The sequence below is a fragment of the Argiope bruennichi genome, chromosome 1 (genome assembly GCF_947563725.1).
Source record: "Argiope bruennichi chromosome 1, qqArgBrue1.1, whole genome shotgun sequence".
Taxonomy (NCBI): Eukaryota; Metazoa; Arthropoda; class Arachnida; order Araneae; family Araneidae; genus Argiope; species Argiope bruennichi.
Window position 1 is genome coordinate 13,520,846 of NC_079151.1, and position 26,065 is coordinate 13,546,910.

At 32.0% G+C, this 26,065-nt stretch overlaps 1 protein-coding gene across 1 annotated transcript in view; it reads left to right on the plus strand.

Moving 5' to 3' along the window:
- Window positions 1-9,630: 9,630 nt before the first annotated feature.
- LOC129977520 (tyrosine kinase receptor Cad96Ca-like) overlaps window positions 9,631-26,065 on the plus strand; it is a 47,384-nt gene continuing 30,949 nt past the window's right edge. Inside the window, exons 1-3 of the mRNA XM_056090564.1 lie at window positions 9,631-9,842; window positions 17,241-17,321; window positions 24,673-24,824. Coding sequence (XP_055946539.1) covers window positions 9,782-9,842; window positions 17,241-17,321; window positions 24,673-24,824 — 294 coding nt within the window. The 5' untranslated portion in view covers window positions 9,631-9,781. The remainder of the gene's footprint in view (window positions 9,843-17,240; window positions 17,322-24,672; window positions 24,825-26,065) is intronic.

Consider the following 26,065-nt stretch of genomic DNA (forward strand, 5'->3'; position numbering starts at 1 on the left):
CTCATATCTTAGCTACTCATGTGTCGCCCCTTTTCACGGGGCAGACTTCATTCATACATTTCATTCACTCATCCACAGATTGTAATTTAAACCTGAATCAGAGAACGATCTCCTCTGATCCAGTATCCCAACGTGAGAAAATGGAGAAGTAAGCATTTTTATAGAGCGTTTGTTGAAAGTAATCAAATGAAAATTGGAATTACATCAGGATAAAGAAAACATTTTAGAAAGAAGTTAATATAGATTAAATTAAAATTAAAATTAGTAAATGAATTAGGATTTAAATTAGATTAAGAGATATAATTGCACGCACACATACATAAACACACATATATATAAAGCAGTAGTAAAGCATAGTCTAAAAAGCTACTGGACAGATTTATGCATTTTTTTTCTCTACAGAATGACGAACATTGTCCTGACAATGTTTAAAGCTATTGGAATTCTATATCTGATGTATAGAAAGAAAGTACAGAGCTTAATAATCTAATCTGAGAAGTAATAGTACTATTATTTAAAAGTAGATGGCTTCCCGACATAGTACTTACACGAAGTTAACCAGGTAAGAACTACTTGCACACATGTGTAAAGGTAAGTTCTAGTGCATTTACATTTATATTCTGAGTTATAAAGTGAAGATAAAATTTTATGAAGTTCTATAATGTTCAATTTTTTTAATGTTTTGTATGTTTCTTAGTGCTCAGTGTTAATTGCAGTGATTTTACTGCATCATGAAGTTATTCATTAGTCAGTATATGTGGATTAAATTTGGGGAATCCTTTTTTATTTCGCATGCTCAAATAAATATACTTTGTGTACTCCAGCGTAGGAAAAACAAAGGATTTATTTGTATACATGCCAAATGAATCGCCAGAAACATTATTATCCGAGAGCATTGCAATGAACTTGAAGTTGAATTTGTTATTATAATAAATTGTTTGAATGCAACAATAATTACAAGGTGAGTTACAAACACAACAATTACAAACACGAGTATAATAATGTTTATGTAAATGCATATAAGGTTAACTAAATAATATCGAGCTTTCAATTCTGTTCATTTAATCTATAAATAGGCTCAAGTCTATCAATAACAAAAATAGTGTCGGGTTCAACTAATATAGGATGCGCCATAAATTCGTGGAAACTTTAAAAAATTGCAATAAAAAAAAGCAAGCAATTTCAATGCTTGAAAAAAATTCGATTTGCGGGAATATGTTCAGAGAGCCTTTAGATTTTCTTCCTTATTAAAAATGATTAAAAAAATGCCGATAGATGACGCTCACACGTCAAACTGAGATAATTTATGCAAATTCGGAAAACAGAGCACAATGACATAACAGAGCATTTTATTTTAAAGCAAAAGATGTTCAACATGATCGCCACCACAAAGCAATAAGAAAATGACGCCTTAACTACGCCTGTTACATAGATAGCATAAACGAGGATTCTTTCAAGAGTGTTCTTGTAGAAGTTGGTATGCATCGGTAGAATCTTTAAGAACTCCGCCGGAATTTTGGTTACTGTTTATCTATTAAGAGTTTTGAACATTTCCCCCCAACAATTAATATATGCTTGACCATTGTATCCCTAGTAAGTCCTGTTATTTTAAGTTAACGTGAGGTTTTTTTTTTTTTTTCTATTGAAGGAACAATATGGCGGGTGAAGTTTCCCAGATGGTATGTTTCGTCTTTTTATATGCAAATTCCACTTTTGCATTCTTGCTACAAATTTCCAGCTTCTTAAGTTCTTCTGTTATTTTAGTTTTCATTATATACTTCTCTGAAGCAGCCACAGCAGATATACAGTGCACTCCCGAATATCAGGTTCGCGACTATCTGGTCTAATTTTCTTTTGTAGTAATTAATGAGTTTTAAATGAGAAAGGCAAAGCGTTGCTTTGGTAACATTGTCTGGGCATCAAGTTTACCACAGTGAAAATTAGAGAATTATGTTAAAATGTGAATAATTTATATTCTTTTAATTTTTCTCTAATAAATTCTTGAAACGTGCCGGGACGGCGGCCGCGTTCACATTCTACGTTGCTTGAGATAAACGGAAGGCTTAATACTAAATCAGAAACGAGAAAATGCGTATTATAGCAGTGAGTTTTGATGTAAACACTGTCTTCTGGTACTGGTGGGCAAAGAAATCAGTTCATAGACCTCCGGCCTAGCCGGCTTTTTTATTATCCGGCCTGCCCTTCCGCCACATTAGGCCAAATACTCGGGACTGTATCGTATATCATTTGCATATGCCAAGATCTTTGTATCGCTAAGAAATTCCAATTGTAAAGCATCATTTATGATCAGTAACCACAGCATTGGTATGGAATGAGAGTCGTATAGACAACCTATTGTATATTTATGAATACATGTCTTATTTCCATAGGAGAAAGATATAGATGATCTGTCATTCTAAAAAGTTCTCCAATGATCGAAAAAGGTTTTTCGACATTTTATTTATTTTTAATTTTGAAGAACAGCAGGTCACCGCACCCTGCTAAATGCACTTTTTATATGAAGTGAAATTATTACATTGTTTTCCGTCTGTTATTTTGCTACTAAAATCCAACCTTTAAGGAGAATAATTGCTTCTTGTGCACTTATACCGGGAGTGAAACAAAATTCCTTATTTGTTTTGCTATTAGAGGGCGGAAAAAAAATTATCTCGGTGCTTAACTTGTCTAGAACTTCCCTTAGTACATCTAACTGGCAAATTGGGCGAAACGCCGCTGGATCTGTATCCACTTTGTCTTTTTTGTTAAAGAGCACTAAATCTGCTCTTGGCCATTTTTTTGGACAGCGTCCTTCTTCAAGACATTTATTATAAAATGCTGTAAGAAATGATTTATTAGTTTTCAACACTTCCCTAATGATATTTCCATAAAGTTCATCAGCCTCTAATGCTTTTTTTATTATTAATACTATTTATTTCAGTTTCAACTTCAATTTCAGGAAAAGAAGAAACTTCAATCTTATTTGGAGATGTTCTACAGTTTTCACGAATATTGTGCTGAATGAAATTATCTTTGAGATCATCAACAAGAAAATGAAAAAAAAAAAAAGTACAGAAATCATATTAAAAGTATATTTCTAAAGTAGAGAATATATATATATATATATATATATATATATATATATATATATATATATATATATATATATATTCTTTTTTAATAAAACTTGCAACTTTTTTCTCCACGAGTGTTAGAGTTTTGACTCCCTCCGGTGGAGAAAAGGGGAAATTGTGTTCCCCTAACCAGATGTATTCGAGACGCCGACGCGGCAACATGTACTCCCGTCTTTTGTGTTGTGATGTGTTTGTGTGGTTGCTTAGAAATGTCCGTGTCCATATATGTGTGAAAATAAAACCTATGAAAGTTTCAACTCCTGCTTCGTCATTTATGGAATTGTCATGCACTGACTGAACAACGAGTACAGATTAGTCTCAATAATTACTGAAAGTTTACAAAGTGTTAGACTTAAGCGATAACACAATCAGAACAACAAGAAATCAAATTGTGTGTAAGCACAAATATTAGATAGCTAATAAAAATTTCTTTCATAGTTTATAAAGTTTCCCTACTGCACAGCACTTTTTGCAAATAAAATAAAATAAAATTTGTATTAACTAAGAACGTGAACAATGACTGAGAAAGATAAAGAACACCCTTTCGATATTTGAAAGAAGAATTTTAAGAAAAATATTTGGTGGTATGAAATATAATAATTATCGGAGATGAAGAACCAATTCAGGAATTTATAAAAAGCCAGAAATTATGAATTTTATTGCAATATCGAGGTTGCAATGGGCAGGACACTAAGTAAGAATGAATGACTATCGAGCCACTAAAAAATATCTTTGACTATACCATCTGTTCCCCAAAAAAGAGGGAGACCAAAATTTCATTAAATTCACAGCTTGGAAAAAGATTTGAAAACTATTACGGGGACAAATTGGAAAAACTTTGGCCAAGAACAGGACGGCATGGAATAGAATTCTGAGAAAGGCCCATCCGGGGTTATACCGTCAGTGAAGATGTAGAAAATTCAAAAACCAGTTATCTTAAAGGCTGCCCATAATTAAATGGTTTGTTATTTTTGTTTGCCGTAATATCTGTTTCTTACAAATTGATTACAAGGAGATTTATTTAAAATGTATAGAAAAAAAATTTAAAAAATGGGAGATCTATAGGAGATATGAAACTTGCATTGCAAGGCTCAATCCAACCATGCTAATTTCAAACAGCAAAAACCCTGTTAATTTAAGATTAATCCATTTCGTTTTACACCCTGAAGCTTTTAAAACATATAAACTATACTCAACTAATATATATATATATATATATATATAACGTAAAATACATATCTTTGTAGCAGTGTTGTGGTCAGAGAGAGAAGACACTTTGAATTTTTAACTTCTCTTTTATTCTATCCCTGGAGGCATAATTTATGTACAAACAAGAAGCAACGAGGTACGTCAATCTACAGCACGACACAAGAGCAAAGAAGCGTAAAGAGAGAACGAAATATTTATCCCCATGATTATATACTGTGAGATTCTGATGGGGATTTCTGTACACCTGTCGGTTTAGGTAAGGGAATTAATTATAGGTATCTTTTAAAAGAATTTGTTTAGACTGACAGAATTTTATCCCTTCAGTCGGAATGTGGGAACTTGTCGATTTCAGCAATTTTAGAGCTCGTGCATTAATTAAATAAAAAAGGTGGAATTGGATCAGGAAATAGGAGAACATTTTAGAATGAATATGGCTAAATTAAAATAAAAATTAGGAAATTAATTAGGATTTAGAGATATCATTACATATATGTATATAACATCTTTTTAAAAAAGCTTTTAAAATATGAAAATAGACCTGAGTAAATTATACACAGTTAGACTAGGGCATTTAATTTTTTAAACAATGCTTTCATAAGTTAAGAGAAAATAATTTATACGTTTTAAGTCGCTTTAAAAATTAAATTAGCTCTCATATCTGTTTTGCAGTTCATGCTTTAACCCTTAGTAACAGAAAACAAAATTAGATGCGGATTCAGATTTTGTCGGTTTCTATCGGGCACTCAACTCCATGGATCTCGGGTTCGGTACGATCAATAACAATGAAAAACTAAACGAAATGCAAGTAGAGTTCAGAAGAAAAAAAGAAAAAAAAAACTTTAAAAAAAAAGGCATTTTCCGTGAAGCGTTCAGTGAGCTGCGCAAAAACAATGTCTGTTTTTTGTATCACAAATGGATGATGGGTCGTGCGATGCAGTCACGATCGCAGCACATAAACAAAACCTGTTCTCTCTTTCCCTCATCAGCACGATGCTGTTCCCGCCCCCACCTGCCCTAGAAGGAAGAGCGCCAACCAGCGCCATTCATCGCTTTTTGAGGGATATCATGCAACTTCTTCCATAACACGAAATTTCAAAATTTGTTTATGTGACAAACCATCTTGATTATTCTCAAGCTTTGACGAAATGCTCATAACATGAAATTCACAGCCGCCTTTTGCGACCAGCAGATTCGCCTGGGTTTAATTGAGTTATATTAACGTCCCGTTTTTAAAGCAACGCAACGGCTATTTTGGGACGAACCTCGTAAATTTTGAACCGCGGTCAAATGATGAGGACGACACCTGAACTGCCTCCCACCTTCCAAGCTTCTACGCCACACCAGCGGGAGGACGTTTGGCCCCGACGGATTTAATGGACACCAAGCCCGCTTACACAGTGGGTCTTCGGTGGAATCGGGTCTCAAACCTGAAACCCTCCGGTTCCGAAGTCGAGACCTTACCATCAGGCCACCGCAGCCCTTTGCAGATTCGCTGGGATTGATTCTTCAAAATTTCTATTTCATCTTATTAATTCCCTCAACAAAGCATTTTTAAACTTCAAATATCGATGTATATTTAAGTGGCAATATTTTGAAAGCCTTACCCATTTATATTTATTATACTATGCATCTCCTTAATGTTCTGCCATTTCACCTAAAATGTGAACTTTAATTTGAAACGGAGTTCTGATTTAACTCCGTTGGTTCATAATGTAATCGTATCATCCCCTACTGTCATGAGCGGTTTAAAAAGAGGGTATGGCGCCTGGGATATGTATTATTTTTTCCCTTTTCATATTCTATTATTATTCACACTAAAAATTATTATAAACGCACTGATAACTTGTATAATTGGGGAGGGGGGGTATTGTGTAATCAGTCGTTGGCGTCCGAGAAATGTATATTCCCCTTTCATTCACTCACTAAGCCTCAGGTAATATCGATTTTTTTTCCTTACTTTTCGTAATAATTCAGAGAATTTTTATTTCTTTTGATAAAAATTCACATATTACAAGGTCGCGGTGGCCTGGTGGAAAGGTCTCGGCTTCGGAACTGTAGGGTTTCAGGTTTGAGACCCGATTCCACCGAAGAACCGTTGCATAAGCGGGTTTGGTGCACATTAAATCCGTCTGGGCAAAACGTCCTCTCGCTGATATGGAAGTTTGAAGAGGGAGGTGTCAGCTCAAGTGTTATCCTCGTCATCTGACCGCGGTAAAAAATTACGAAGTCCGTCCCAAAATAGCCCTAGCGTGCTTTTTAAAAAAAGACGTTAATGTAACTAAACCTAAATCACCGTATTGCAATTAGGAAACAGAACTTTAAGCTAAACCAGCAAACGGTCTTCGACTTTCTTGTAAACTTAAACAATCCAACATCCTTTTTCCTTCCTGATTATCTTTTATTTTTCTCTGGATCGTCTGAACATATAGCGGGAATGGGATAGTTTAGGGGGGCTTTAAGCCCTTGAAGGTGAGGTGAGTGCCCTGCCCCTCCATCCCCAAATTCCGCTTGTAATGATGCTGCATGGCATGCTTTGTGCTTCGTAATACAAATGAAGGAAATTGGTATGCGTTTTGGATGCCTTCTTATTCGCCGATTGGATCCCAAATTTGATATCTATCTATAATTTGAGTTATATGACCTCGCATCAAATTTTATTCCTGAAAGACGTTGCGTTTTTGAATTAATGTTTTCACTTCCTTGCGAAAATATGTACCAACAAAAGCACTCGCCCCCTTCGACAAATTTGATCCCAAATTTAATACCCATATGCGATTCTGGTGATAGATACTTGTAAATTAAGTCAATTGCAATCCATTTCAGGGTAGATTATTTTTAATAAAGTAATTAATTTCGTAAAAATGTAGCATCCATTTTTTTTCCCGCGACGTTTTGCGAAAATCTATATTTAAAAAAATGTGTATTTTGTATTTGGTTTCTGTAGCATAACAATGTCCATTAGAGTCCATTCATGTTTACTCAGTAAACGTAAAAGAACTTGCGCCATTTCTAATTAAGAATTCACTGAGTAGAGTGCAATTAAGTTAAAAATAAACTGCTGTTCAAATACATTATTTTCAGACATTATTTTATTTCTTTCAGCACAGCATTTTCTTGGCTTATATAATTTTAGTTTTTAAGTTAGAAATTTACTTTATTAGTTCTTACATCTTGTCTAATATATTCAATATCATTTTCTTTTCTATAATAAAATTTCGTTAGCTTTATACCGGTTATTTCAATTCAAATCGTATCGACGCTTTTAGTTTATAATGTATTTAATTGATTTTACTAAAGCGATTTATTAGATTTTTCTAATTTTTCATAAATTAGTTCGTAGATGTATACAAAAACGAATTGAATGAAATGTTAGTATGACGAAATAAGCATAAAAAAATGTCATCGGATTTTCACTGACTATGTTTTAAATATCTGAGGACTGTTAAATAATCATGTACGATATTTAACCCCTTCCGGTAAGATTTAATAAGGAAAATGTGTGCAAAATAACCATTAAAATTTTATTTAAAAAAAACTTGTTTCATTTTACAATTCTTACATATTGTTAATTAAAATTACATTATTGATATGGATATTATTGTAATTCGTAAATTCATATCAAACATTTTTTCAAAAACGTCTAATGACTTCGGATTAGCACTTAGTTTTCCCAAAATCAGTGCGTTTACGCCAGGCACTTCCGTAATTTTTTTTTTATTTCAGGCACATCATCTATATCCTTCCATGTTTCTGATGGTGTGTCTGCGATTCCGGAACATTCACGAGAATCACTTATTAGTCTCCTAGTGTATCTTCGTTTTCTCGGTAATATTTCACTATTATGAATTTCAATTAGTTTCAGGTAAACGTATGCTTATTTCTTCTGAGTTTTCAGAATCTCTCTAATCACTTTGATCTTCATAGTCTGCTCTGCTCTTATCCATTACAGTTTTTATTTTATTTAATGGATAAGAATTCACATTCTTTTTATTAGTTTTTACTTTAGTAAAAATATATATTGACCGAACCGATGTTCACTCTGAATATTTATACGAATGAAATCCCACTGACTAAGAACAATTTGATCGTGATTTATATCAAGAAATTCTAACGGTTTACAATATGTAATATTCATCTATTATATCAACATTGCCGGGGTAGCCTGGTTGGTAGGGCGTTGGATTCGCGTTTCTTGGGTTGCGAGTTCGAACCCCGCCGGCCGGAGATTCCCCGTGTGCTTGGTGGCTGACGCGCGTATAAATCTGTTGTGGTCACAAAGTCCTCCATGTCGAGAGTGATACCACTGGGGGTTCTGAATTAGGGGTGATCGTTTTCTGATTCAGGTCTAAATTACGATCTGTGGATGAGTGAATGAAATGCGAGAATGAAGTCCGCCCTGTAAGAAGGGTTGTGACGTGTGTGTGTTGGCCCTAGTTGGCTCTACGATAAAAACAAGAGGCGCAAACATAGGCTTAAATCGGCTGTCTTCGAACAGCGGGCTTGTCCGTGGCAAGTACCATAAATAACAACAACATTATATCAGCATAAGTGATAAAGAAGTGCTGCCGGATTAAATACACTAGAATACCAAACCAAATTTATTATCATATTCAACAGTACGAGTGTAGCTAGTCATCGTGCTGTATAGCATGAAAATCCAATGACAAGCTATACTCGTCATTTTAATGGAAGGGGTTAGAAACAGATTCTATATCGCTTTCTATTTATAATGGAATCACTCTTAGTCGTCAGCTTAATGCAAATAATTTCCGTTCAAGCTGCATCGATGCTGTTGGAATTTTTTATGTGCTAATAACTGGCGTATATGTACCTGCCACACAGCAGGAGATTTAATAAATATTTGGATGACATGGGCGTTTAAGTTTGTCAATTGACTGTGCTATTACTTCATAGCATCGAATTAAACACGCTTTGCTTTAATTTAGGATTTTAATGTAGGGCATTAAGTGCAATCTTTCTTTCTCAATTTGTTTTTAATTTTAAAAAATTAAATTTTTTTTTTGCTATGAAGTGCAAATTCTATTCAACACAAAATCCTTCGGAGTTAACTTTTATTTTTCCAGAACCTGCATGAAGCTTGCAGGTTTCTCTTTCCAATACACCGGCAACAACTATTTCCCTAACTGGTGGTGGACTTCTCTGGAGTCAAACTTCGACCCGGATGTTTTGCCACCGAAACGAAAACCAGAGCCTCGTCTTGTCGCCATTTGGCATCACTTGGCGGATTTTTCAAACTCTAGCATTTTAGCAGAGCTTACTTCTCACCTGCGCTGGATATCCAGGCAGAAGTTTTCAGTATTCTCTGTAGAGAAGAGTTGAGCTGCGCAACTTTTTTTGGAATACTTATCCGCGTCTTCTGCATTTTCGTTCTATTCCCATATGCTGTCGGGGGAGGCGGGCGCTTCCGAGGACAGGGGGACATGATGCCCCGAATGATGCTGTATCTCGCAGCTTCCATTCTTTTCACGCTTTGCTCATCAGGTAAGGAGAGGTCATTGATTCTTTTTATTCTTTCGGCGAAGAACATTCTTTTCTATTCCGGAACTAACCGAAGGTGCAATAGTTTTCTTTTTCAGCGCTGAGTTTATTTACATTTATATCTTGGGAGGCAAAACGTCTATTCATTTCTCAAACTTTTATTATTTATTAAAAATTAGTTAATATTTTATAATCTGATACATTCTGGATAATGTAAAAATTAAAATATTTTATTTTTTTTAATAATAATAAATTAAAATATTTAATATTTTATAAAAATTTTGAAGAATATTCGAATTTCTACTCCGAAAAACGTTGTAGCATGATAGTATTTTAGCCTCGATTTGTTTATCTTCATTTTAATTTTCAAATTTGTTTTAAATTATATTTCATAAATGACGTACTCACAAAATTGTATTTAATATGGCGCATAACTGTATTTTTTTACAACGCGCATGCGTATATATGCCGTTGTTAACACAGTTATAATTATTGTTACAGAATGCACTGAAATTTTTAAAAATTAATTATTAAAATTCGAGAAAAAATGATGCAGGAAAATAGCTGATATCATTGTGAAGCATCCTTTAAAAGTTTTCGCAATAAAAATAGCATCAAGCAAAAAAGAAAAAATAATAAATAATAGAATTATTATCGATAATAATCATTGTTATTTTCAATACAGTCAGCAAGTGGTTGTCGTTAAAGATAGATTCCTATGTGTCGTAGGACACATGTTTTGGAATTGTTTGAACCGAGAGATTCTTAAATTCGCTAACTTTGGTATAGTTGATTTTCAATTGAAAACTGAAAGTACTGAGTAATTTTAAATAATTCCTGGGTTATTAAATTTACTTTTCGATGACAGAAAATAGTGGCCCGATAGTTATTTATCCTTTTTAGGAAAAATTTTCTTCTTAAATGTTTTTAAAAAATAGATTTTTATTTTTCATGTTTGAAAAATTAGGCATGGAATATGATTATCTTTCAGGCTCATTCTATTTTTTTTTTTTCCTATGAGAATATGTTATTAACGAATGAAACACAACGCCATTTCTTTATATTGCATTTTCAAATTCAAATACGTTATTTATTTAAAAATTACCTATATTCCATTGATATAAAGACGAGGTACTGTACAAGAAGACAAAAAAATTAGTATTAAAAATGAAATGATTTAATATTAGGATTTACAACAATAAAATTAGCTATTTAATGAATGTAAAATTAATTTATTAATTTTATTAATGCTCACTTGCACGCTTCATAAAATAAGTGAAATTCCAATGATATTCCCAAACTCTTACAATGGTTTACGATTATCCTTTCTGATTAATATAATCTTAAATTCAAGAATTCTGATTTCAATAAAAATATTTAATCTTGCATGAGGAATTATGAGATGTTACAGTGCTTTGTTTTGATAAATTCTTTCGGAAAGAACTGTTTCCTTTTAATTTAACAATTCTTTTCAGAAAAATATTTTCTTTCTTTTCATTTGTTAAGGATCAATACATTCTTTCTTGCAAAATTGTTCGCTTTTTAAATGATCTTATTAATTTTCAGGATAAATATATAGTGTTCTAAATAACGTACAACATTTCAAAAATATGTTTTTAAAAAACGTCAAATTATTTAAAAGAAATAAAATTCAGGACATTTAATGTATGGAAAAATCGAGAGCGCATTTAAAAAAGTTAAAGTTAAAAAAATCAGGTGTAAGAATCTCGTCCATTTCTCCGCTTGGACTTTTTTATTTTCTCGAGATTTTGAATTCGAACTGGAGGTTTTGACGAATTTCCACGTTTTAGAATTTCCTAAGTTCGAAAAACACATTTTTGGAAAATGTTCGTCTGTCTATCTGTGACAGGTAACTCAAACGTTTTGAGCTAGACGGATAAAATTTGGTTTACGGTCTGCACACCAAATTCGTAGATTTCTAGTGAATTTCGAGCAAAATCTGATGAGAGAAAGTTCGTCTGTCCGGCAGTTCGAATATAAGTTAATGCGATAACCACAAAAGGAAGAGAGCTATATGGATGAAATTCGGCACACAGATTTAATATTTATAGCGTAGAAATCTGTCAAATTTTGGGCCAAATCCAATAAGAACATGACCGTCTGTCGGTCTCTACTTTCAGAAACACGTAAGCGCGATAACTCAAAAACGCAATGATTCAAATATATCAAATTTGGTACTGGATTTTGTGACTAAAAGCGCAGTTTTGGGCCAAATCTTGGTTTGAATCGGTTGAGAAAAACTATTCTAAAGCACAAATTCAATTTTCGGATACTATTAACGCATGCCAAGAATGAATCGCCTCAATGACTCGAATCACACATTAGATTCAGTAAAAAGGCTAAATTCACGCCAAATTTAATATTTTGTAACTGTTGTATGCCAATGCCATGCAAGGCGTTCTCTGGCATAAAAAGTTTATTCTAGAGTATGCAAGAAAGTTTTGTGATGAAATTTAGTATGGGATTTGTGACTACAAGTTTAGTTCTGTGTGAAATTTTTGTTTGACTCGGTTGGGAAAACACACTCTAACAAATTCGATTTTCGGTACTAATAACCTCATGCCATGTATTAATCGCCAACTAACTCGCCAAGGATGACACGATAGATTGAGTAAAAATGCTAAAATGCCGAAGGTTAATATTTCGTGGCTAATATTATATATATTATAATGATATTCCGTGACTTTATAAGAGAATATGCTAGAGTATTTTGGGATGACCACTTCCGCTGGTTTATCTATCGAAGAATGAATTTATATAAATCTTCCTGGTTCAGAATCTTTAATTAGAATTCTGATGCCCTTGATCGTCCGAGGATGAAGATTCCTGTTGACCTTATACGTTATCTTGAAACCCGGATCCGAAGTTACACTAACGATCTTCGAAATTTTGAATCTTATTCAGAAGATGGAGACGATATCTTATCGAGCATCCTGCTTTTCCACGAACGAAATAGTTTGATCCTTATCAAACAAAACATTTAAATTACCACTGCTTAAGCAACATCAATATCTTAATATTGAGTGAATTTGGCTTCCCTAGATGAGTCCAATTTGGAGTTTTGGCATATTTAATTGAACGAGGGGTGTTTTATAATGTTTTAAATGTTTGTTTCACACATATTTTTAAATAAAGACTTCAAATTTCGATTACACTAAAAACATGAAATTCAAACATTTTGAAAGTTATAAAGAATTCCAGTACATTTTATTTATTCATAATTTTTAACAATGCGTGTGATGAAAATAATTATGATAAAATCTTTTAGTGAATTCATCTTGAATTATATTCAAATCAATCTCGTTTTTACTCCTTGAATTCCGAACTTATAAAAACTCCATATTTTATTTTGGTCATTTATTTATTTTCCTTTATGTAAAAACATAAAGAATATCTGAGATATGCTTGCTCAAGCGATTTTTTTTCTTCTCCTTTTAACAGTAGGAAAAAAAAAAAAAAAATCACGCGATTAGATAGTTGATAAAATTGTGAAAACTGTTTGAATTTCAGGACAGCAATATAATATATTGTTGAAAACTAAACACATTTAAAAAAAAAAAAAATCGCCAAAAGTTACAGCAGAAAGAACGCCAAAATCCAGTTTCATTATTAAGATTCCAATTAAAATGTCAAAAAAATCTTTCCTAGATTACATTTCCTCCTCTGAGGTATATATGTGACAAATTTAATAGATGTAGGTCTGACCTACACAGCGCCAACGCACACACACTCACACATTCATCTTTATTATTAGTAGAGAGTCTATAAAAATATTAGTAGTCTATAAAAGTATTTTCTGAATTGTGTAATGTCTCTGCATAATTGCAGAGACATTACAAATTTTATCTTTATATTCATATTCATTGTTCTATTAAAATGTATGTCAAATTTACCAAAACATTTTATTCATACAAATATATTAGCAAAATCTGTTATCAGATTCTTGTACACTGTTGCATCTTGTTTCAAACGCCATGTTTAACTCTTTCACTATTAACACTACCCAATCGATCGTGAAAATTCTATACTGGTTCAAGGAAGGGATGTAAAGTGAGGCCCTCCTTAATGATAACTCGTTTTATATCCCGTATCCCTCATTTGAAACAGAAATGTCCCTTCATTGTATAATTTTTCGGGCCGCTTGGACTGGGCAGTAGTAAAAGGGTTAATACAGTTTTAGTTGTTATGAGCTGTGAGTGTGGTGAGGTCTTGACTTCGAGACTGGAGGGTTTAGCTATTAATAGCAGAATGGGCATGGTACACGTTAAATCAATTAGGACCAAATCTTCCTGATAGTGTGTCATGGCAAAGAAACCTGGACACGTGATTTCAGCTCGATTGCTGTCCTCATCATCTGTATACTTTCCAGTATAATATATCTTCATATTGCTTCAAAATGGAAATTAAATGTAACTATTGTTACATCTAAATTACATAGGTGCTGTGCGTGGTTTTCGACATTTTGATACAATAGTGACATTACTTAGGGTAAATGAAACAGCTTTACAAATTTTCTGCGATTTCGGAAAGGAAATACCGAATTTTGAATCGATTTAAATCTTGCATTCAAGATTGTACTGGTGAGTGGATAATATTATAAAAGTATCATAGAACTTACTCAGCTATATAAATCATTTAACATTTTAAGTGAATTTGCAGTTGATTGTAATATTTGCTTCGTTCTGGCGATTACACTACTCTGGAATCTCTAATTCTTTATCAAAAGTTGTTGATTCGAGTTTCTTTTGGATCGAAAATTATTCTTAAGAGCGTAATCGTTTAAATCTGTGGATTCTCTGAATCCTTATGCTTGGGTAACACGGGAATTTTAGAAAATCCGAGACCAATCCCCGCGTCGAGCTTGTTATATTTCCGCAATTTAAAATTAAAATATCCATACTCAGAAGCTTTTGAGTACTATTAAAAATATATATCAATATACGAAGCAAAATCACTTTGGTATAACTTGGATGAAACATTTAAAGCAATATTCGTTCAACCTTTAGAATTTGGGAGTAAACGTTTGAGCAAATGTTTTTATTTCAAGAGGTTACTAATGTTAAACTGACATATATATCATTTAGTTATGGAAACTCTTTTTATATATTCGATATGAATGGAATAAAACCATTCGGACTATTTGATCATATTCAAATGTTAACCCTTTGCATTTGGTAAAGTAACTTGATGCACCTAATATAAGAACTCGTTTATTACTCGGAAAAATAAATATACATAATTTTTTTAAGCCGAATTCCTTTGAAAAATCAATCAGCATCTTCTTACTACTCTGTAACAATCAAAATGTTGTTGTGGTTGTGTTCTTGTATGGCACTTGCATGTTCAAATGTTGTGTTTGTCAAAATTGTCAAACTTGTTGTTCAAATGTTGTATGGCACTTTACAAGCCCGCTGACAATTATCTGTCAGCGATTTTAGCCGAGTGAGCGTCTCTTGTTTTTTCAGTAGCATCAACTAGGGCCAAGAGTACGACTTAGCTATTAGATGCGTCACATTCGCTTGCACAACCCCTTTTTACGGGGGGGGGCACATTCACAGATAGAACACAGAAGAACAACCATGCCCGAAATCGGGATTCAAAGCCGGGATGCCCAGATCACGGGGAAGACGCGCTACCCCTATGCCAGGCAACAATCAAAATAACTAAGTAAATAAAATCTTTTAACAATCAAATTAAATAACTAAATAAAACATCAAAAGGATGCACCGTCTTGAATGATGTCTGAGAGGAGACATCCGAGTTAAATTTTATTGGATATAGTCAAGTGGTTTCCATATAATTTTAAAACTGAATGCCAATCTAACCATCAAAATCATTGTAGATTTGTTATTAATGAACCAAACTTCCAACATTCATAGGTCTGTAATATAAAGTGCAGGCAATAAAAGTTGCATTTTATAAATATATGGAATAAGTGGAATTTATTGCTTTTCTACAAGGAAGGCTGTCAGATACAAAATTACAAATTTCGTATTCATGCTTTAAAGAGCGACAATGTGCGTAAATAAAGATTTTAAAAAATATATATTTTTAGAATTTTAAATAATTAAAAATCAGACTAACATTTCCTGCTTTTTCGTGATAATTACTTAAAATATAATAGCACAAAATTATTATTACATATTGTAAAATTCAACCTATCAATCTATAAAAATAAGTAACAAGATAAATAATAAGATAAAATAAATATATTTTCAATGATTCCAATTGAACTTCCGAAAAATTTTTGCTAATTCTAACAAACACACGCGCACGCACGCACACACACACACACACATACATATATATATAAATATATTACAATAATGGCTTTCATTATTTCAATGAAATTCAAGTTTCTTTTGCCATCGATCTATATATTTTACCTTTTCTTCAACTTTTAAAACAGAAAGTATGAAGATTTTGACTTATTTTATATCGAGAGAATAGGTTTCTTTTTAAACACGCTTTTTATAAAATTTTAGGATTGTTTTAAAGTGTGGTAATTGTCATTAATGGTAAATTATCGAAGATGTACATTTTTGATAGTTCTCCCATTTTAATAGACACTACTATTTTTGGAAATAAAATTGTATGTATAAAAATATACTGTCATTTTTTTTAGCTTGATTTTTTTTGTCTTTTCCATAATCAGTGCATTGATTTTTTTAAATCAGTAAATACAATTCCTCTAAAATATTACATAAATATTGAAATATATTTTAAAATAGAACACTGCAGAGTATTAAACACAAAACTTCTGAATACTTCTACTCATTAGCATTATATTTTTCATGAACATGTTTTGATTCACCAAGTAAGTTACTGGATTAGCTGGAGTTTAACACTAACTTAACGTTAACTATTAACGTTAATATTGCCTTCCTTTCCGTTTGACTCGTGGCCTCCACCTATGTTTTCGATGTTTAGATTCATCTTGCACTGAAGATGTTTATCGTATTTTAATGAAATCCATAAAAAAATATATCAATAAATAAAATTAAGGCTCATTTATTAATAAAATGTAATTTTTTTTTGTTTTATATCGTGTTTTATACTGTCAAACACTTGACATGGTCCGAGCGGAAAGTTCAGTGTCATTCGCTGATTGCTAAGTGTTAATAACTTTCCGTTCCAAATTAAAGTTTAAATTTTAAGTTAGATGACAGAGAGAAAAAAAAAAAAAAAAAGAGCTCAGCACAATGAACAGAACCGTGTAAGGCTTCTAGAGTAGCATGAGTTACTCAACAGATACCAATTAAGATTAGAAGTTAAGATTAGCTTGTTCCAGTAGAGCAGTTGGCTTCCAAAGGCGGCTGAGTCTGTAATAATTATACCAAAGATCGGTATGTTGATTTTAAAAGATCTCTGTCTTTCCAGGTTCCTCTTTCCTTGGACAAAACACGCCTCCTGTGTTTGATATGAAAAGAGAATGGATCATACCAGAGGATGAACCTGTTGGTGAGTGGTTATATGATAAATTATTTAGATTAATTTTTTAAGTCGCTGTGTATTATTGTTAAAAAAATATGTACACCGATAAATGTGATTATTCATAAATACTACTTGGTTAATGCGATAAATTATTGAATATTTATCAAATTTACTGATTAGTTTATAAAATCCCCAACTGGTAATGGAGAAAGTAATGAATTCGGATTATTTGGTGGAGTAAGTTGGTCTTAATTCCAAAAACAAAGACAATTTTCAAATAGCACTAAAAATTTCGTTGTTTAGAATTTGAAAAACATTGTGATGGCTCTTAAAACTTAACAATAATATTTCAATATAATAAATAAAAGTGTCCCTTTTGTACTTTACTTTCTTTAGATGTCTTAAAACAAATATATTAAATTATAGCAAAAGTTATGCAATATATGTCGTAAAAAGTATTGAAAAATATTGGTAAAAAAAGGGTATTGGAAATTGAACTTTTGTTCTCTATTATGAGTTTAGAATTTTATAAATGAACCGACAAATTTGATAAATATTCATTAATTTATCACATTAATTTAGTGGTGTTAATGATTAATTTTTGGTGATTATACATAATTACCAGTTTGTTATAACATATATAATCGTAAAATGCACAGACTGAAAAAAATTCTGACTTCAAAAAATTTATTACCAAGGCTATTATTAAGCTTCTTCCAGCTTTGGAATTTTCAAAAATCCTTCGTTTTTGAATAGAATGGTCAAAAATGAAAAATTTTGGGGAAATAAACCGAATTTTAGAATCCTCCTTGTTCTGAGAAACACTGAAATTAATAAATTCTATTTCTGATTTACTATTTTTGCTACACTATTTTTAATGAATAGTTAGAAGAAAAAAAATCCAAAGGCAATGAAAACTACAGAAATTTTGATCAAGAAGAGAAAATTGCTTTTAACAGGATCCATGTAGACAAAATAATCGAATCATTAAATCACATTTTTTGGCAAATTACAATTTTGTTAAATTTAGCAGCTTTAAATTATTAGTAGAGGATACATTTTCACTGATTATTAAACAAATTTCAGGCTGCTGTATTTAATTTATGCCTTTAATTCAAAAGTATTTCATGTTGTTGGTGCAATCTAAGAGGGTTCGAGGTCAAACAGCAAAGTAAAATCTTTGGAAAACTTTTTTAACCTTTAAAAACATGAACAGTACTGGTCTGAAAGGTGAAATTTTTGTGGTTGGGACTTATTTAACCCTTTAACGACACATTTAACCACTTGATTACACTTTTGAAACGACTTTTGTATTTGGAGCGCATGAAATTTTTTGAACATGTGATGGCAGTAGCTTTTTCATAAGAATTCATTTATTTCTTATTATTCAGAATATATATGGTACAAGATATTGAGATGACTTAAACTAATTAAAATTACAAAAAAAAAAAAAAGATGTAAACATAAATGTAAACAAATACGGAACGTTCTGATGCGTCAAATGTGCCCAAAGGGTTAATAATATTTATTTTCTGTAAAATATATCAAATCATAACTACTGATTTTAAATCAATAAGGCAATTAAAATTCTTGTCAGTTTCAAAAAAGAAAAGAATAAATTTTACAATCAATTTTTGTAAACTTTTATAACTTGTATTCGTCTTATAAGGCTGCTAGTACATGAATTGTGATTAAAATATAGAAATGGTTGGACTCGAAAGCTACAATTACGTGGTCAAACAGAAAGTTACATTTTTCTCGATATTTGCACTTATTTAAAGAACAATAAATTCATTTAATTTTAATAAAATTGTTCACATGATTATTTATAACGATATGGAAAACTGGTTTTGTTTTTCTAAAATAATTTAGGTGAAATTGATGATCAAATCAAATGTAGCCGAAATTAGAGAATTAGCCCTCTTTTGCGAATCTCAAGTAAATACTTCCTAAATTAATGCTATTGTAAACATCTGTTAAAACCCTTATTTTCGATTCGTGCATTCATCATTGAAAGCTCTTGGAACGCTTGCTTGTTGCACAAGTACATAATGACATATTGGTATCTGAGTTTACAATCAACTATTTCAAACAAGCGAGTGGAAGAAGTGCACAAATGTCAAAGAGGGAAGAAACCTCTTTCCCGCATGTCCTTGATACTGACCTCAACCCTTTTCACCCTAAACCCGGAAGCGCAACATCTCGGTCGCCATTTTGCGGGGGATCTGCGACGTCCGAATTATTTGCTCCGTTCACTGGGTTAAAAGGAGGGAAAAATAAATTTAAATAAAAACAGAGACAAAAGTTATGTCTTAAATGAATTTTTCTTTGTGTTGTCACACAATGATGACAAAGAATTTCACACTTTTTCAAACGTTTTTAATGTAGGGCACAAGAGACTAAGTATAAAAAAGAAATAAGAGTTCAAATCTATTAAAGATCCCTTTAAATGATGGTAACTGGTATATTCCATACGATATTCTATTTTCAAAATATGTTTTAATAAAATCCTACTTTCTTAGTTTGAAATATTAAATTTGTCTGGGGAAAAAATGAATTTCTAGTTTGTTTGAACTTGCTTGACAAGCTGTATTATTTTGTGATTCCTCCTTGTCTCACTCTCTTCTGAAGTATTTCTTCAAAAATTCATTTATTACTTCATTAGTATTGCTCGAACTCGTGCAAATATTACAGGCAAGTACGCTTTCATCATAAGTATTACCCAGATTTTACATTCTCGTCTTCTGTGTTTTCTTCTTGTTTACAACGCTTTTTGTTTTGCTCTATAGTTTTTCTAAGTTTACAATGTTTTAAAATACTCAAATTTCTGATTCTTAAATTTATGCTTTTCGCCCTTTACCCCACTTAGACAGTTTAAACGATGGGGTGGGGTGGGGTGGGGGCAAAGCAAAATGGATGGTAACCAACCACTTATGCTTCGAACTGTCGTGGTATCGTATAGAGGAGTAAAAATAATTTCTATAATCCTTACAAAATTGAACGACAAATATAGAACGCATGGAATAAGATATGCAAACAGAAATCAATTTTGTATTACGAATTTCAGTAGAAAATAGTAATTGTGTTTTTCTTTTGGAATAGACTTTTGTTAATGTTATTAATACCGCATACAATGACCAGTCTGACGTGCGCATCTAGTTGCTAAATTTTTAATTTTAAATTTGCAACAATATGAAAGTATTTAATAATTTAAAAATCAATTAAAAATGTTTAAGTATATCAAATGCCCATATTATTATAGAAACTAAAATAACAATAAATGTCTCAAAAAGGATGTATGATCTAATTAAGAAGTGCATTTGTAGGTCAATTTAAATATTTCATGCAGAGGAAGGGTATTTATTAAATCTTATTTATGCAATGAATTTATTGAATATTTTAGAATCAATAAATTATATACTCTTGCGATGAAATGTTACCAAATTTAAAGAGTATAATAAACAATATTTTAATTACTCTTCAAGAAATTCGAAAAAATCTATCACAAATGTAAGATTTGTATTAAAAATTAATATACAATGGATATTTTTTGAAATAAATACTAGAAATAAAAATGAAATATTTGAATGATGTGCATTTACCAAACATTTATCTTTTTTTCCTGCGCCATTTTGCTTATATTTTTCACGGCTCCTACCTACCCACTATTATTCCTCAGTTCCCTTGAAAGGAGTGGTAATACTGTATATAAAAATAATTACAATTTGGGATTTACAAACTTTGAATGAGTATGTCATTAGGAATTTGTTATTTTCAGTGTTGGATCAAAATTGTTGGATAAATTATAATATATTGATTCAAAATTTGTAAATCTGTGAAGTCTTGATGCAGTATCGATTATTATAAATTAGGATAAAAAAAAAGCTACAAATAAACTTAATGAATTTCATTCGCACATTTCACAAAGGTGAAAGGTTCTCGTGCCCGTATTGCGTTATTAGGATTCCCTTTCAACTTTTTGATCCTCTGCAGGGTTCATATTTCGGTTAAAACGAGACAGAGGAATAATATTGAGTAATAAAATCCGGGCATCGTGTCAAATACCTCGTTGCATGCAGTCGACGACTTATCTGGTTACTTTCCGCCCGCACATGTCGTCGCCCCCGTCCAATGACACCGGTGGATCAGTGGACTACTGTTACAGTTGATAAAAGAGAACAAAAAGTGGACATACAATCGAAGGGGAATAAATCAGTCGAAGAATGATGACTCTTTAATCAAATATCGTTTGTTTCGTATGAAGTTCAATTGTAAAGCAGCAATAAAGTAAATAACATGCATTAGAACAGGATTTCAGATATTGTAGGTAGGTACAATAAATCCTTCGTAGTTTCACATTACTGAGGGGATAGGAAGATGTAGAGATCTACTGCACAGTCTTAGGCGACAATGTGAAGACAAATGTTTAACAGGTGCCGAGTGATATGTCAAGTAGAAAGGGCAAACAATAGAAGAGAATTAAGTTGAGAGATCGAACAGAACAATATTAGGTGTGTGAAAACTTTAACATATCTTTATTAAAATTTTTCAATATTTGCAGGCAGACATGTTTAAGTAGCGTTTTATTTATGGTGTTGAAGTGAGTGGATACTGCCATCATTTGACCATGGTTCAGAATCAAGAACTATGCTGTATTTATGAGGAATAAGCACTCTACAGCAATCGACTCCGTTTGCAGAGTGCATGAATCAAAAACGCACAAGGAACACAAGCCACAAAGCACACATATAAAAGGAACAACAAAGGATAAAGAATTACAAAATTTTAAATCATATTTAAATAAAAATGTAAACAGCTAGCAAGGGTTCGAAAAGTCAAATACACACAATCACAATACCAATACAAAAGTACGATTACACATAAATATCACAATATGTATAGTTAAAAATAATGTGTAGTCCAGAATTTAAAAAATAATAAAGTCAATAAAAAAAAAAAGAGCAAGGTCAAGTAGATAAAAGTTGAGGGCAAGTCTCTTTAAAAACGCTTGGAGTCATATGATGGATATCAAGTTCCCCAGAGATCCTGTTAAAAGTTTTATTATATTGTATTATGGTAAATATTTTTTCCTTCTTCATTGGACAATGATTTTCAAAATGTTATATACTGGTGCATTTAATGTGTATCATGTGAATATGAATTTACTCCGCAATGAAAATACATATACTATTTAAAACAGCAGAAGTATTTATTTTTTGAAAAAGATTATTTGAGTTTATTTTACATTAAACGAATCGATGAGTTTCTACATTGTCCAAATGCATGGAGAAGAGTACGCTGTACCGCCCCCTATATACAAAAGAACGTATTTTGTTCAAGAAGAAGCGTCAAAGATTTCATCTAACTTCATGTAGAAGAAAATCATTTTAAACGTCTCTTGAATGAAATAAAAGTTAAATTCAATCTTTCCAAAGCAGTACACAGTCAAGATCAATGTTACCAATAAGTAAACCTTTGAGCCGTTTGTTCAAAAGAGGTAACTATTTCCGGTGCATCGGAATTTTAGAAAAGTAGTCTGCTTAAAGCAACAATAACTGTAGAGATATCGGTCGAATAGATTTAACTACTAAATTGCAAATAAGACGGATATTCGAAAACTGATATATATATATATTTTTATATAATTATCATCGTTAGTCAATTCAGAAACGTTTTTCAGAAATAGAATTGATAAAATCATACATGGAATCAACAATTATCACAACAATTTGGCAATACCAAATGAACGAAAAATTGCATGAGTTCAAATATTCGTGTAAGCAAAGGAATAGAAAATCAGTTTCCCAAAATCAATATCAATCTGCAAAACTTTAATAATTATTTTATCATTAAGTGTGTTAGGAAATTATTGATATATAAACTACAAAATGAAAATAACTGAAAAATCTTTTTTCGGAGCTCAGGCTCTATTATGTGAATTTAATAAAAATCATTCTTATATTTCAATTTTTTTTTAATATTTGGTTATTTCTATGCATATAAATATGTCAATTCGCGGAATTACATGATAGCTTGGTATTGGAATACCAGATGCCCCTTCACTTGTCCTATCATTATATATTATCTACAGATTTAGGAAGTTAATGATGCTTAGAATATTTCAAATTTTCAACTATCCACAAATCGATTTGATGAATAAATAATTTCAGTATTTCCGAATTAGCAGAATGTGTATACATTCTGACATAGAATAAAAAGTATAAATTTAAAGAATCTTGAATTTTCTATTGTTGTTTTGGACATACCAGGTTTCTTTCTCTTTCTAAGAAAAGTTTATATCTGTTAATTGAAACCGAAAGTCAAAATATAAAAAAAGATCTAAATTAATGAATGTCTCTCAAATGCATTAATAAAGGAAAAATTAACTCGGCAAAAAATACGTTATAGAAAATCTTTTTCATTTCCTTGAAAATATTTTTTTCTTCTTATAATATATACAACATAAATATTTCAAAGATTTACTATTCCAAGACATGCAAAATGTCAGTCTGTTGCACATTCTCTATAACTCCACAACACAAATATGTAAAGAATCTATCTTTTGTATATCTCTCAGGTTCTTTATGTGACTTTATATATATTTTTTGGAATTCAAAACAACCTTCAGAAAGGCAACATAAATATTTAGTTATTCTGCATCGAATGGCGCAACTATATTCAGTAAAGCTCTATTAAATAATTTGTCTTACTCGAATCGCAGAAAACTAACTTGCATATAAATGCTTGTGGTGTAACACGGCTTTAATATAAGGCTATAAAAAGCTTTGCTCAGCTAAATATATATTTTTGAAGCAGCTAAATATAGACTTGTATATGCATTACATGCAATAAACTTGATCGAAAATATTATGGATCATTTTTTTGGTATTGGTATTAATGTTTTGAATAACTGTTCACTTTAGAAGCAATTGCATAATACAGGTCTCCAAGTACTAATCCAGTCAATAAATTCATATTTGTTAATGGTTTGAAAACGGAGACATCTTCTGTGACATGAATTTTTAGGAAGATCGAGATTCAAATCACCAGAAATTCTGTATTTATATTTTATAATTTATTCTGCTGACGCAAACAGCCCTTTTATTGATAATAGCTATAGTAGCTTTCATATGTGGCCAACTAGAGTGCGCAGTAATTGTCTTTCTGCTGTTCTCTTGGTATTTACCTAATGTGAACTGCTGAAACAACGTGATCGGGACAATGGCAAATAGTTGTCCCGATGAGAGAACTACTTTTCACTGTCCCATTGGGGTCACGTGATCTTTCTGGGGTAGGCGTGGCCTTCTATCACACCGCAACAGTTGGCTTCGTGCGAACGTTACTTAACGCTTTTTAATGACTTTCATTCTATTTATAGGTCGCAGAGTGACAACTGTTCGTACCCGTGACGACGAAGGTGATCCTATCGAGTATGGTATCGAACCCGCTGTCTTTTTGGACGGATCCAGTTATTTTACCATCGAGAAGAAGACGGGGAAGGTCTTCGTGGAAAGACCTCTGACAGGGCTGGTAAGCACAACTAAATATATACATAACACTACCGCACGTGGCACAGAAATAGTTCTTATTACTTATTGTCGCCGGCGTCCTTGCATAGGGGTAGCGCATTTTCCCCGTGATCTGGGCGTCCCGGGTTCGAATCCCGGTTCGGGCATGGTTGTTTTTCATCTGTGTTCTATCTGTGAGGTGTGTGAATGTGCCCCTCTGTATAAAGGGGTTGTGCAAGCGAATGTGTGAATTTCATCTTCATATGAGCACCCGAGACTTCAGCCCTCGGGTGCTCAGGGGTCTTTACCCTCAGAAGCTACTGCACCCCCTTTCCGTGGTAACGCGGACACGACATCATTATTACTTATTGTCGAATGGCAACAATCAAATGTAAACAAACCATTATTATGAATCATTGAAAGCTGCATTGAATTCAGTGCTTCGCTTAGCTAATTAATACATTTGAAAAATATTATTAGAAATGTTCCGTAGAAGTTCGCTGTGTCACCAAATGTCCATTTATTTAGAGGGAAGAATTTATAAAAGAAATCTAAAACAGACTTCAAATAGAATCGAGCGCGAAAATAGGCTTAACCGTCAGAAAATGGATAATCTCTTGATTTGTGTATGGAAATACATGTGCGTATCTTCCAAAACAATTATGTTATAAAAATGGTCTTTGTATTATTTTAAAACTCAAAAAATTGTCATTTTAATTAAAACAATTTCATTTCTGTATAATTTTCCCCTTATTTATAATATACATACTTTCATGCACAGATTGTTTTGAAATATTATGATGGGATTCAAACACATCCATCAAAGCATTCAATCGCGCGTTTTTGCCAATCGTTAACTATGTATTGAGATTTTCATTTCCATTTTTATTTGCATAAGAATTAAGTAAATAAAAAAAGGGGAATTGGATGATGATAAAAGAGAACATTTTAGAATGAAGTTAATATGAAGTAAATTAAGATAAAAATTAGGAAATGAATTAGGATTTAAATTAGATTGAGAGATATCATTACACACACACATTTGCGCGTGTGTGTATATGATGATATAGTAAAATTAGATTTTACAATATCATTATAAATATATTACATATCGAATTTTACATTATCATTATTACAATATCATTATATCGCACACAAATAAATGGAATAAGAAAAATGAAGTCTAATTATCCCCTTGCACCGAGCTATGAATAAATTATAATAACGTATTACATATATGTAATAAAAGCAAAATATTAAAAT